The sequence below is a fragment of the Tiliqua scincoides genome, chromosome 5 (assembly GCF_035046505.1).
Source record: "Tiliqua scincoides isolate rTilSci1 chromosome 5, rTilSci1.hap2, whole genome shotgun sequence".
NCBI classification, from domain to species: domain Eukaryota; kingdom Metazoa; phylum Chordata; class Lepidosauria; order Squamata; family Scincidae; genus Tiliqua; species Tiliqua scincoides.
The window spans coordinates 100,956,245-100,971,138 of NC_089825.1; the positions used below are offsets into that span (position 1 = coordinate 100,956,245).

At 46.3% G+C, this 14,894-nt stretch overlaps 1 protein-coding gene across 1 annotated transcript; it reads right to left on the bottom strand.

Moving 5' to 3' along the window:
* Window positions 1–8,770: 8,770 nt before the first annotated feature.
* On the bottom strand, window positions 8,771–9,700 carry LOC136652644 (olfactory receptor 12D1-like). Its single transcript, XM_066629571.1, has 2 exons — window positions 9,112–9,700; window positions 8,771–9,000 (listed from the first exon to the last, which is right to left on the bottom strand). Exons 1-2 carry the CDS (start codon window positions 9,698–9,700, stop codon window positions 8,771–8,773), a joined length of 819 nt encoding a protein of 272 aa, XP_066485668.1.
* Window positions 9,701–14,894: the final 5,194 nt, after the last annotated feature.

The following is a 14,894-nucleotide window of genomic DNA, read 5'->3' on the forward strand; positions in this document are numbered from 1 at the left end:
ATGTATAATTCTGATTTCTCCATTAGATCCTCACGGGCAACTCTGAGAGGTAGATTAAGTTGAGAGTGGATGATGAGCCACTTCCAGTTGTACTTCCTGTATCACTACCCAGCTGCTTCAGGGACAGTTGCCTCCTGGACAACTGTATCTTGGCCAACTGCATCCTGGTATTGGGTATTTGCATCCCTCCTTTTAATGTCCCGGACATTTGTGTCCCCATAAAGCAATATGATTTTGGGGAGGTGAAAAAACTAAAAACATTTTCCTCTACCAATCATACCTGGATGAGCTTTATTCTTCCAGTCCTGCTCAGGTCCAAGCAGCTGTAGTTTCTCTACAGTATGTGCTTCTCTGCATAGTTTGAAATCACTTCTAGATTACATTCAATGATTATAAAATGTTCAGTGCCTCGTGGTGTGTTCTTTTGAAGTGTTACTGGAGCCTAGGGATACACACTAGTCCCTTGGATTCTGTAAACTCAACATGAATGATTAGATCTCTGGAGATGTGGGAATTAGTACACTGTTGAAAACAAAACAAAAGAGGTGAAAATCAGGTACACGCGGTGTGGGGTCAGCAGGTGAAGCAGAAATGCCCCATTGTAGTCTGTGGAAAAGCACCGCAGCCACCCCACCAGCTTACACCTGAGGAGGCTGATCTTACACCCAAGAAAGTGGGTGTAAGGAGAGCCTCCTCTGGAGTAAGGAGAACCTCCTTGGGGATAAGCAGGCAGGGCAGCTGCAGTGCCCTGGACAACAATGGGTTAGTTCTGCCTCACCTGCTGCACCCATCGCACAACAATACTTAAAGGCAAGTCCCATCCAACTTTCCAGTGCCAATGCAGCCACAATGCAGCCCTAAGAAAAGGGAACAAATGTTCCCATCCCTTGAGGAGGCCTCTCTGACTGCCCCCCTCTGCAGGATGCAGCACACACCTTCTTGGCATAGCTCCATCAGTGCTGGAAAATTGGATAGGATTGGGCCCTTAGATTATCACTTCTTGCCTTATTACATGAAAAAAATATATAAATGGGTGTCAGGGTTCCCTTGACTTACCTGGGAGCAAAGCCACCTGGGAACCAGCCTCCAGGCCGGACAACAGCAGCAGTGCGGGGAGGGAGCCTGTCTTAGCCCTTGTGGCTCTCAGGGGAAATGACGCCATGGGGCTGCCATAGGTGGATTCTCACACCCGCTGGGAGGACAGTAGCAAGGCCAAAGGGAAATGACCTGTGGACTCCTGGGAACAAGCTCCAGTGAGCCATGGGCAGGCACTCAGTGGCAAATCTGGCCTGTTCCTGAGCCTGGCGCCGGGGCCATGGGGGACCAAGCCAGTCTCTGACCAGCCAGCCAGCCTCCAGCAGACTGCCCAAAGCTCCAAGGCTTGCTATTACCCCTTTGTCTGGTGGTCTGTGGGGGCAACACCACCAACAAGCTCAGCCCACTCCAGGTGTGAGAGTGTAGTCAGCAGTCCCTGCAGCCTGGCTGACAGGCAGGCAGGCAGGACAGGAGGGTGAGAAGAAGGAGAGAGGGATCAGGTGGTCAGCATTATAACTCTCACAGGAGGAAGGGGTGGAGCCTAAGGGGAGGCTGGTCTCCAGTATAAAGCCTAGCCCGGCCAGTGTTGAAGACAGAACTGGCTAGGCTACTGGCTATAGCAGATGCTGGCTAGCCCATGAGCCACAGGAACTGAGGTTGGGAGAGTTCCAGATAGTGGGGAGAAGGACCCGGGTGATGCAACCCCCTTCCCCCACAACCCGATGGAGGCCGCTTGGGCTAGGCTGAGATAACTGAGGCCAGACCCTGAGGTGCCCTGCCGCTGCCTCCTGCAACCCAGGGGGTCCTCCGTATCCCAGGCCCAACAATGGGAGTGCAACAAAGGGAAATAAAAACAACTGCAGAGATCACAAATTACAAATATTTATTTTTAGTAAAAAAATAATGATCTGGAGCAGGAGAATGCTTGTTGCCAATGATGTTAACTTTTCTTTCAATTTTTATTGTGTTTAGTGGAATGATGCACACAAGTGCTTATGTAACCATGATTTGTACATGGTCTGATGCAAGGCTGCACCCTGGAAGCCAAAGGACTGCTTAGGCCAACCCTGCACTGAATTCTGGGCTAGTTGAATCACAGAACGATAGACACTGTTTTGAAGCCTGAGGCCTGATGCTGGAGGCCCCTGACACCTGTTATTGTGCCTGTCTCATATCCTAAGAAGGAACGCATGGATGCAAAATCATTCTGATCAGAGTTTGCTACTCTGCCTCTTATCCGTCTGGGGATGTAAAACATCTTTCACACAAGAAACCATATTTCCCTCCAAAAACTGCGGGTACACAACTAGTTAGGATCCTCCAGCTGTTATGAACAAGGCAGAGAGGAGGATGAACAGGTTGGGGACCAGGGATGGGGGTAGGGGTGTGTCAAGGTGGCTGCTCCAGAATAATCCTATCCCCCCCATCTTGGTTCTTAACCACCTATCCAGGTTTACCCTCCAAAATGGCTGGCCCAGGTCTGAATAGACCAATTGGAGGATCAACAGAGGCTTGCACTAAGTAAGGCAGCAAATGTTCCTTTACCCCAAGCAGGCCTCTGGCTTGAAACTCCCCTGGCAAGATGCACCAAATGCTCTGTTGGCACCAAGGAAGTTACATGTCCATGATCTAGGTCAGATGTTTCCTATCTAACCTATATCCCAGATTACAGCCCTTTCCTTTCACACAAGGAACTTAGTAAAAGTCACAATCAAACCTGCCTGTCTTTAATTCTCTTTTGTGATTATATGAAGGTGTGGTACTGCTGTTCAGTCTGGTAGAAAAAATTTCAATATACCCAGTATTTGGTCTAAAAGTATTAATTCAAGTCCTAACAAAGAAGTTGAGACATACAAATTGAGATTGAGACATACAAAATTATGCAGGGGATGGACAGAGCGGATAGAGAGATGCTCTTTACACTCAGTTTCAGTACCTTTATTGGCATACAGTTAAAAGATCATTAAACACTTTCATACAGCTAATAGAAAAAAAATGTTTGCTTATAACATAACACACCAACTTGCAATTAACTCCTGAAATTCAGAGACTTCAAAGAAATGGGGGCACGCTTCAGATTAGATGCCACAATTTGCGAGATAAATGTGGCTATCTGGGAATGGTGTTAGGATCAGTGGAAGCTAATAAGGCTTGCAATATAGCAGAATCCTCCAAGAAAAAATTGAGATAGGGTTGGAGAGCTGGACATTTCCTCCTGGCCTCATAATGAAGCGGACAATGGAAAAGAAGATGGACTAAAGTTTCTACAGCACACTGAGAACATGGACAAATTCTCTCATGTAGAGGAGTACCATTGAATCTGCCCCAAAGGACAGCAGATGGAATGGAATTACTACGGGCCATAGAAAAGGCCCTTCTAATTTTTGGACATTCCAAGGTGTATAAATAGTTGGGAGTTTCCCCTACTCTGACCGGTAAATGAAAGTGTAATGGTGAGCAGACTTTGTTGGCAGCAGATAAAATATTGGAAGTATGAATATCCAGGAGTCTCTCTTTGATGAGCCTAAATACCTCGTCTTGTGACAACTGGCCAAGTAAATCAGGCTCGACTCCCAGTTGTTTTATTTTTGTACTCCAAAATTTATCTGTAAAGTAAGGGTCATCAAGAAGATGGAATAGAAGAGTGTTGGAATCAGTGTTGTAGAGCATTTTAAGCCAATATTTAGTCGCTCTAATCCACGCCAGAGTTTCAAGTTGGATTTGACCTGATTCTATACAGAGCACCTCATAAGAAACACACCGGGGCAAACCTAGTATGCTTCTTAAAAAGACTGACTGAATCTGCTCCAGTGAGCTATTAAACAATTGGATACAGAGTGGCACCCCGTATAGAAGTTGGGGGGAGCATTTCGCATTAAAGACCTTCAGTGCCGCTGGAATATACGAGCCACCTTTGCTATGGAAAAATTTAACAATGGCTTGCGAAGAGGCTTTAGCAAGGGAGCGAGCCATATAACGATGGCATGTCCATGCTAAATTATGCGAAAAAAGAATGCCCAGGTATTTGAATGTCCTAACCTGTTCTACAGTTTGTCCATTAAATCTCCACTCTCTTGGTCTCCAGGACCTTTCAAAAACTACAATTTTTGACTTGGTATAATTAATTTGTAACTCATTAGAGCAAAAGAATTCAACACACTTCCTAATCAAGCGTTTCAGCCCCAAGCTAGAACGAGATAAAATAACCGCATCATCAGCATATAATAAAATTGGGACCTGCAAGTTCCTCAATCTAGGAGGGTGACCATCAACAGTGGCTAGAGCAGGAGCCAGGTCGTTTAAAAAGAGATTAAACAGTGTAGGAGCCAACACACAACCCTGCTTCACCCCCTTGTTGGTGAGAAATTCATCAGTGCAATTACCTGTCGGGGAGTATCTAACTTGGGCAGTTGTATTTGAATATAAACCCCGGATAAGAGCAAGCAGTTTAGGATCTAGCCCCATACGAGCTAGTTTTATCCATAAAAGATTTCTGCTCACATTATCAAAAGCCCCTTTGAGGTCTAAAAATGCAACAAAGAGTTCTGATTTCATTTGGGTGGAATATTTGTGTGCTAAATGTTGGAGAATGAGGGCATGATCCAGGGTGGATTTCCCCTGTCGAAAGCCTATTTGTTCTATTCCCAAGATGTTAGAATGGGTAATCCATTGATTAAGGCGCTGAAGGAGAAGTTTTGCGTACAGCTTACCAATTACAGAAATTAAGCTGATAGGTCTAAAATTGTCCGGCTTGCAGGGATCACCTTTTTTAAAAATGGGGATCACTATGGCTTTAAGCCAGACTTTGGGAAATCGACCAGAAGCATTGATGGCTGAAAAGAGCGGGGCCAGAATCAACGTCCAGAATGAAGGATCTTCTTTGAGCCAGTTGGTAGGAATGGCATCAGGCTCCGTGGCCTTGCCCGGCTTTAGAGCTACAATTAAATCAAGAATTTCCCCTTCGGGCACGTCAGGCCAAGCCTCAAAATTAGAGAAAGAAATCTCTGGGTCCCCACTACCGACAACTGCCGGATCAAAAAACAAGTCTGAGAAATGGTGGCGCCAAGAATGGCTAGAAATTAGATTAAATTTGCCCGTACCTTCATTGGAAGATCTAGAGACAATGTCCCAAAATGCCTTATGGTTGTTACTAGCAGTAACTTGAATCAGTCTATCCCAGGACTTTTTAATGAGCTCATGCTGCTTGGACTGGGTCAAATCCTTCAGGGAAGCAATAGCTGTAAAATAGATTTTCAAATCTTCCTTGGAATTGCTAGCTCTAAAGTTTCCAAAACACTCCCTAGCATAAGCCTTAGCTCGTTTGCAGTCCTGATCGTACCATCCTGAATAGTCATTACTAGTCCTGCCTTTGGCCTCGACCGTTGGATTAGCAACATTTACAAAATTATGGTTCATTAGAGATTCAAAGGCAGATACTATAGATTCAGGCTCTGTTAGGGTCAGGACATGTTCCCTCAAGATCTTACCACATGAGTTATTCAATAATGACTGGATTTCAGAGAGGGTGGAATTGTTCCATCTAATTTTTGCTAAACAGGTGAGACTATCCCTAGCACGCAATGGAGGAGCTATGCGAGGTAAGTCTATGTTAAAAAAAGTACATAGGGGCAAATGGTCACTCAGTTTAAAGTCATCGACTTTAAAGATGGAAACAAAAGGCAAAAAAGAAGCCGAAATTAAAACATAATCGATGACACTAGTACCTGCTGGTGAAACATGAGTAAATTCCGAAGCCCCTGAAAAATTGCACAATCCATTAAGCCAAATCAAATTAAACTGAAGGCTAAAGTTTGCCAGAGAAATCCCGGCATCATTGAAACAGATATCTTTGGAAAATCTCACTAAATGTCCATGGGTAGAGATAAAAGGTTCGCAGTCCTCACAGGCCATCTTATGAAAGATCTCAATACCGTCCCCAACTCTTGAGTTGAAATCTGCACCAAGGATTACTGTAGCGTTGGGATAAATACTGCACGCCGCGTTGCATTGTTCGGAAAGAAAATTCCAAGCTTGCTCCCGCTGTGAGCTGTTTTGGCAGGGGGGTAAATAGACGTTAAAAACCAGAAATGTCCGCTGTTGAATATCCAATTTGATGATTAATAAATTGCATAGATTTTTTGATGCCTCCACAAGGGTCGCTGACAAGAGCGGGTTAATTAATGTTGCCAAGCCCGCTTGAGCACGGCCCATCTTATTAAGTCTATAGGCTGGCAGATGGAAAGTTTGGTAATTGCCAAGAAGGATTGGTTCCGTTGCCCACGTTTCTTGCAGGAGTATGATGTCAAAAGATGTTAAATAGGCTAGGAATTCCTTATCAAGACTCTTTCGTTTCCAACCCGCAATGTTCCAGGAGACCAACTTTACCTGGTTAGATAAATGTGTAGCAACAGCAAGGCTATGAAAGGGATAGCTGTCAGTCGAAAGTTGCCTTAGTCACAGTTGAGAAGAGTGAGAGTTCGCCAGGGGCGTAGCAGGACAATTGAGAGGCCAGCCGGAGTTGGTTGTTGCTAAGTCGGGACAACTTCCAGCTGAATCTAACTTCTTAATAGACGAGTTAAAATTGCCAAGTACTTCCTTCTGCACTAAAAGAGTTGGGCAAGAAGGTTGTTTGGGTGGAGATCGATGAAAAGATGCCTTGGGACAAGCGTCCAAGTCAAGTATGGGCAAAGGTGTTACAATTGGCAAAGACTGACACACAGTAGTCTCCGAGGAAAGGAGATGCTCACTCTGCTGTATCTCAAGCTCCCAGAGCGCATTAGTATGTGAGTTTTCCAAACCAATTCTAGTAGAATACGCACTGATCTTCTCTGATTGTAGATTTGGGCCCAAGGAGTTGGTCGATTGTTCGGAGATTGGATTGGACAAAGGAGGCATAAAAAGCGGCCTTTCAGCTATGCTAGGCATCAGAGGTTTAATTAAAAGTGATGAATTTGGAACTAGAAGAGGATCAACCCAGGGGAACATTCTTGAAACATCAGAAGGGGGGTGATTCGGAAAGTCCGATTGGAGGCAGAAGGAAGTCTCCATGTGCTGAGACTTCGTGAGCATGGAACCTGCACCCACAGGGTCCACCACCAGAGGGATTCGATTGACACCATGTGCTGTGCTACTCGAGGGAGTTCTAGAAGAGACATTAATTCTAGAACTAGAAGACAGTCCCTTAGTTAAAATAGGCGGCTTATGAGAATTAAATTTAAAAAGCGTTTGGCTTCCAACCTGTAAAAAGTTCTCTGAATAATTATGTTAAAATTCCGAAAATGTATTCTAGCGTTAAAAATAAGGTTAGGTACTGCTTCTGAATTAAAAGCCAAATAGAGCCTTTTAGTATAGTTCCTGGAGGGCAAAAAGAAGAATTCCTTCAGTGCAGACAAATCCACTTGTACCTTCAACAGTTGAGATAGAGCCTTAACCGTCCTGGGTTTAGAAGACCACAGAAAAGCATCTCCATAAGGAATATTAAGAACTACAGCAGAGGGAATTGATCTCAGACGTGTATTGCAAGCAGTAGTAATTAAACTTCCCCTCTCCTGTTGTGAGTTGTTATTGGGCTTCACTCTTAAAGGAGAGGGTGGCGCTGAGAGGGAGCTGGTCTGGCATGGATGAAAATTGCTGCCAGTTTGGATTTTGTTTTCCAACCGCTGCAATGCCTGTAAAACAATTTGCAATTGTCCTTCTAATATGTTAAAACGTTCGTAGATTGTTAGAAGGGTCTGAGCGGAAGTTAAACAGGCATCTCCCAATGTTTTTAATTTCGCCACAGAAGATATGCTGGCATCCAAGCTTGTCTGAATTCCACCTAGCAGCTCAGAAGCTGTGTTCTGGGTAACTTCTTCCTTATCGGGGGCAGATAAACATACTGCTGATAAATCCAAAGAGGAAGAACAGAGAGGGGTAACATTTGCAGCCTCAGACTGTTGTTTAAGGTTTGGGGCGGGGAGTGTAACTTAGTCTGTGAAAGAAAGGGCTCAATAGAAGGAGAGGCCTTTACCGCATTATTTAGATTCTTCTTTTTCCTTTTGGCACCTTTCTTATCAGTCCCACTCGTCGCCGGGCTGGTTCTCTGTCTTTTCTTTGTCGGCACTGTCGGCCTTTTCTTTGAAGAAGCTGACGACATAATGCTCTTCAGGAACTTTTACTGTGCTGTAAAACATCTCAATATCTCACTCAGCTCATGAAGAAAGATAAACTTTAAATAAACTAATGGGGGAGTAACGGGAATATAAGGATAAAACAATATTTGTAAATTAAAAGCCTGAGCACTTAGAAGGAGCAGCTGCACTGGCGGCCATCTTGGCTCCTCCCTCTTTACGCTCTCACATAACACCAGAACCAGGGGACATCCACTAAAATTGAGTGTTGGGAGAGTTAGAACAGACAAAAGAAAATATTTCTTTACTCAGCATGCGGTTGGTCTGTGGAACTCCCTGCCACAGGATGTGGTGATGGTGTCTGGCCTGGGCTCCTTTAAAAGGGAATTGGACAAGTTTCTGGAGGAAAAATCCATTACGGGTTACAAGCCATAACGTGTATGTGCAACCTCCTGATTTTAGAAATGGGCTGTGTCAGAATGCCAGAGGGCACCAGGATGAGGTCTCTTGTTATCTGGTGTGCTCCCTGGGGCATGTGGTGGGCCGCTGTGAGATACAGGAAGCTGGACTAGATGGGCCTATGGCCTGATCCAGTAGGGCTGTTCTTATATTCTTATGTTATGTTCTTATGTAAGTTTTCTGCTCATGATTTTTCTCAGAGATGATTTCACCTCTTTATTCCTCAGAGTGTAGATTAAAGGATTTAACACTGGGGTGACCACAGTGTACAGCACACTGATGATCATCTCTCTCTCAGAGGAGTCACCAGCAGAGGCAAGCATGTAGTTCAAGATTGCTGGAAATAGGTAGAGAGTCACCACAGTCAGGTGTGAGACACAAGTGGAGAAGGCTTTCCAGCGGCTCTGCCATGTCTGGAATTTGAAGAAGACAAAAGAGATGATATAGAGGTACGAGATGAGGGTGATAAAAAAGGGAGCCAGTGCAAGAAAACCAGTGACCACATTAAGGAGAGTGAGGTTGAGAGCAGTGCTACTACAGGACAGTTTGAGCAGAGGTTTGATGTCACAAAAGAAGTGCAGAACTTGGTTGGGGCCACAGAACCATAGCCGGGAGGTCATTATTGTGTGCATTAAGGCATGGAAAAAGCCAGTCGTCCAAGTGGACACCACAAGTGAGAGGCAAACCCTTACACTCATGATGACAGAGTAATGCAGTGGCTTGCATATAGCTATGTATCGGTCATAGGCCATGACACCCAGAAGTATGGCCTCGCTGCTGCCCAGGAACTGGAAGAACTGCAGCTGAGTCAGACACCCCATGAAAGAAATGGATTTGTGTTGCATTATGAAGTTGCTCAGCAGATTTGGCACAGTAACAGTACAGAGACATATATCCAAACAAGAGAGGTTGCTTAGAAAAAAGTACATGGGGGTATGGAGCCCTGGCTCAGCTATGACTATAGCCATAATGACCCCATTCCCCAGCAGACATGCCATGTAGAGCAGCAGGAATACGAGGAAGAAAACATGTTGCTGTCTGCGATCATTTGTCAGACTCAGGAGGATGAACTCACGCACTTCTGTCCCGTTCTCCATCACTGTACAAACAGTAAAGAAAAAGGAATGATTTTTCAGTAGTTCCACAGTGAAATGGAAATTCTAAAGCCATTTACCTGAATGCAATGACTAGACCTATTCCCAGTCATTCCTACATAATTCTCATTTCTTCCTTAGATCCTCACAGACAAATCTGTGAAGTAGATCAAGTTGAGAGTGTTAGGCAAGAATTATCAGTGAAGCATGCACACTTCTGCCAGGGAATGTGACGAGTTGGAGCCTGGTTCCACCTGGGATGGAGCGTTCAGAGCCGCCGGGGGCTGGAGGTCTGGGATGGGGGCTCCTGCCTCACTGCCGCCACAGCTGCGCTGGCCCTTCCCACCTTCCCTGGAGCCCGAGGGACTCCAGAGCCCATCACCCTGCAGCCAGCTGCACTCCCTCCCATGCACAAGAGCGTAGCCCCCCCCCAGTGACTCCATGGCAACAATTCATACCTGAATGAGCTCTATTCTTTCACTCCAAGCAGACATGAGAGATATAGCTTCTAGACCATATGAGCATCTCTGTATAATTGGAAAATGTTGCTGGATTACATTCAGCCATTATAAAATGTTCAGTACCTCATTATAAGGGGAAATTCTTCTGAGATGTTTGTTGAGCCTAGGGATATACACATGTCCCTTAGATTCAGAAAACTTAAAACAAATAATTAGATCTCTGGAGACATGATAATCATTATACTGCACAAAATGAGACAAAAGATTAAAAAATGCTTCAGAAAGTATACTTTCTGCCCAATTCTATCCCTCAGCCCCGATGCACCATACCTGCAAAGTGCACACTGCATCCAATGGTGGGAGGGTAACTGAAGATTCAGCAAGAAGTTAAGTTAAAAAAAAAAAAAAATTACCACCTGGTAGTCTGCCCATCACCTATGGGTCTCCTTGGACGTATACCAGCCATGTTGCCGTCATATGTGGAGATAAAAATGGCGGGACTGCTTGTGAAAGGATCTTTCTCCAGGAGCACCATTGAGATATGGACAGGGCCAGCCTAAGGACCTGGGGGGACCAATACCAAACATTTTTGTGTGCAACCCACCCTCAGGAGACCTCCCCCCTACTCATTAGCATGAACAGCAGCAGTGACCCGAGGCCGATGGCACCCTGTGTGAAGCGTGGCACCCAGATAGTGGAGGTGACATGATGTTGTCACTTCCAACTGTTTCCGGAGGCCGTGGCGTCACTAGGATTCGCATCACCTGGTGCGGGAGGCCTGCGCATCACCCCATGCAGTGGGCGGGGCAAAGCCCCAGGTGGTGGGCGTGGTGATGTACCATTGCCCCACCCCCACTGGTTTCTTGGCTGTACCTTTTGTTAGAACACAGATATTTCAGTTTGGTTTGTTTCATTGCATTCTGCATGAAATTACGCACTGATTGACATATAACATGATCGTCTTATTCCTCCAAATTATGATTTTAGTGATTTTGAAACCTTATAGAGTCACACACACACCCCCTTGTCAATTTACTAACACCTTATGGCAGCAGTTCTCAAACTTTTAGCACTGAGACCCACTTTTTAGAATGATAGTCTGTCCAGGACCCATTGGAAGTGATGTCATGGCCAGAAGTGACATCATCAAGCAAATTAAAATAAATAATTATAAATAATTAAATTAAAAGAAAAGAAATAATTAAATAAGGGGGAGCCAGTCCTGTTCCACCAAGTGAATCTACTCTGAAGTAAGTCCTATTGTGGTCAATGGGGCTTACTCTCAGGAAAGTGTGGGTAGGATTGCAGACCTTGAGCCCAATCCTATGCATGTCTACTCAGAAGTAAGTTCCATAGTGGTCAATGGAGCTTACTCTGTAGTCTGCCTGCAATAACAACCCCCAAAAAGCATCAGTGAGCTCTTCAGCCCTCCCAGTGCCCAGTTTAAAGTTCTTCTGTTTCAGGCACATCAGAATAAAGACCCACCTAGTTTCAGAAGTGCAAAATAGAAAACTTCCCCCTTACCATTCAAGTCTCTTTTTTGTTCATTTTAGGGGAGGGAGGCTGCCTTTTGGAGCAGCTCCATCGGATCAGGACCCTTCTGGTGTCCTCACATTCCCCTTTGCCTGGCCTGACCACAAGCCAAGGTACGCCTGCCTACTTGTGAGTCAATGCGACTGTGAGGCTGCTTTGCTTTCCATAGGGCTCCATAGATTGGGAGGGAGGAACCTCCTTCTCTGGTGTTTTGAGGGGCTGCCCTCATTGGATGAGGACCATTCGGACATCCTTGGAGCCTCTCAGCCTGCCTCGACTAAGGCAAATCCGCCTACTTGGGGCCACATGACTTCGTTTCGGACTCAGACTCGCAGCTGGGAGGGGGGAGCTTCTCGGGTGTTTTTTTGGACTGCATTCATTGGATTGGGACCATTCTGGTGTCATTGGATTCCTCTCAGCCTGTCCTTTTCAACAGACTATGGCAAGTACGCCTACTCGCGAGTAAACGCGCAATATGGCCCACTTTCACTTTCCATAGGGCTCCATACATTTTTTCCTTCTGGTTTTTTGGCCATAACTTTTGAACGAAAGGAACAATTTCAATTCTGTTTTCTGTGCTGCACTCTGCTGGCCATTCTGCATCCGATTGTTATGGCATGGTGCAGTAGCCCCTAATGCCGCGATGTTAGTGCGTCCTTACTCAAAGAAGTATTTTATAAACATAGTAGGACGGTTTTTCTCAAACTTTTTAGCACCAGGACCCCAGGACCCACTCTTTACGTCCCAGGATTGAGAACCCGAGTCAGTGACTTGGACTTGAGTTGCATAAATTATTATTATTATTATTATTATTATTATTATTATTATTATTATTATTATTATTATTATATATGAGATATATATATCTCCCCAAAGGGACCCAGGGCAGCTCACAACATATTAAAAACAGATTAAAAACATAATTTAAACACAAATAAAAACATATTTAAAACACATTAACATATACCCATAAAAACCATAGTCAAATAAAAAGTCAGATAAAAAGAGCAAAAGGTAGCAAATCAGAGGAATCAGGCCTGTAAAAATACTAAAAAAGATACAGAAAAGATGTTTAAAAAGGCCATGCACTCAGAAGGCTTCTTTAAACAAAAATGTCTTCAGGCCTCACCGAAAAGTCTCAAGAGAGGGAGCCATTCTCAAGTCAAGGGGAAGGGAATTCCATAATGTTGGTGCCACTACTGAGAAGGCCCTGTTTCTTGCCGCCGCCCCACGTACCTCCTTAGGCGGCGGCACTTGTAAAAAGGCCTTCTCTGATGACTTAAGAGGACGAGCCGGATTGTACGGAAGTAGGCGATCTCTGAGATACCCTGGCCCAGAGCAGTATAGGGCTTTAAAGGTCAAAACCAGCACCTTGATTTGGGCCCGGAAACGAATGGGCAGCCAATGCAGCCCCCGGAGAAGCGGGCTGACAGAGTCAAACCGCCTAGCTCCAGTGACCACACGGGCCACCGCATTCTGCACTAATTGCAGTTTCCGAACCGTCTTCAGGGGCAGCCCCACATAAAGCACGTTACAATAATCTAACCTCGATGTCACCGTGGCATGGATCACCGTGGCCAGGTCTGCCAGATCCAAGTACGGCTGCAGCTGGCGCACCAGCCGAAGCTGAGCGAAGGCCCCCCTAGCCACAGCCGCCACCTGGGAATCCAGGAGCAGCTGCGAATCCAGGTGGACCTCCAAGCTACGGACCTGCTCCTTCAGAGGGAGTGCAACCCCATTCAGAGCAAGCCGATAGTCCAGTACCTGCATCGAGGATTTCTGAACCAGGAGAGCCTCTGTCTTATCCGGATTTAATTTCAGCTTATTAGCCCCCATCCAGATCCTCACTGCTTCCAGACAGCGCTCCAGGCCCTCAACCGCCACCCTGGAGTCTGGAGGAAAGGAGAGATAGAGCTGGGTGTCATCAGCATATTGATGACACCCCACTCCAAACCCCCGGATGACCTCTCCAAGCAGTTTCATGTAGATATTAAATAGCATGGGGGATAGAATTGAACCCTGTGGCACCTCGCACCTCAAAGGCCAGGGTGTCGAACAGGCATCCCCCAGCACCACCATCTGGGATTGACCTTCCAAGTAGGAGCGGAACCACTGCAAAACAGTGCCTCCAACTCCCAACTTGGCCAATCGGCCCAGAAGGATACCATGGTTGATGGTATCGAACGCCGCCGAGAGGTCCAGCAGGACCAACAGGGACGCACTCCCCCTGTCCAGTCCCTGGCGTAGGTCATCCACCAAGGCGACCAAGGCAGTTTCCATCCCAAAGCCCAGCCTGAAACCAGATTGAAAAGGATCCAGATAATCCATTTCATTCAAGACCCTCTGGAGTTGGGCCGCCACCACCCGCTCAATTACCTTGCCCAGAAACAGGATGTTGGAGACTGGCCGGTAGTTATCCAACACCATGGAATCCAGGGAGGGCTTCTTCAGGAGGGGGCGAACCACCGCCCGTTTCAAAGCGAGTGGCAACGTCCCCTCCATCAAGGAAGAATTAACCACCCTCCCTGTCCTCTCAGCCAGTCCACCCCAGGCAGCTCTTATCAGCCAAGCTGGGCAAGGGTCAAGCAGGCAGGCAGATGGCCTCACACTCCAAAGGAGTCTGTCCACATCCTCAGGCTGTACAAGCTGAAAAGAATCCCACAACACTGGACAAGCAGTTGCCAAGGGGACATCGTCAGGCATTGTCAATGTGGCATCCAAGTTGTGACAAATACGATCGATTTTATCTGCAAAGTGTTGCGCAAACCCGTCACAGCGGCTGACTGTGCATTCCTCCTGGTCCACTAGAGGGGCCTGATGAAGGAGGCCCCGCACCACACGGAACAGCTCTGCTGGACGGTTGTCAGCAGACACAATGGTAGCAGAGAAGAATGATCTCTTCGCTGCTACCACCGCCACGGAGTAGGCTCTATAATGAGCTCTACTCCGTGTCCGATTGGATTCATCGCGAGTTTTCTGCCACCGTCGCTCTAGACGTCTGCCCTGCCGCTTCATCATTCGCAGTTCCTCAGTAAACCAAGGAGCTGCTCTGAGTCTGCGACGTGGCAGAGGTCGCTCCGGAGCAATCTCATCCACTGCCCTGGTCATTTCCCCATTCCAGAGGTCAACCAGGGCCTCAGATGAGGCGCCAGTCTTGGCAGTGGGAAAATCCCCCAGAGCCCTCAGGAAACCTTCAGGATCCA

What these genes read in the sequence shown, in the direction of transcription:
- LOC136652644 (XM_066629571.1), bottom strand. Translation starts at nt 9,700, where the DNA reads ATGGAGAACGGGACAGAAGTGCGTGAGTTCATCCTCCTGAGTCTGACA. An exon ending in TGCTCTCAACCTCACTCTCC is followed by an intron (nt 9,001 to 9,111) that starts TTAATGTGGTCA and finishes GGCAGAGCCGCT; the next exon opens with GGAAAGCCTTCTCCACTTGT.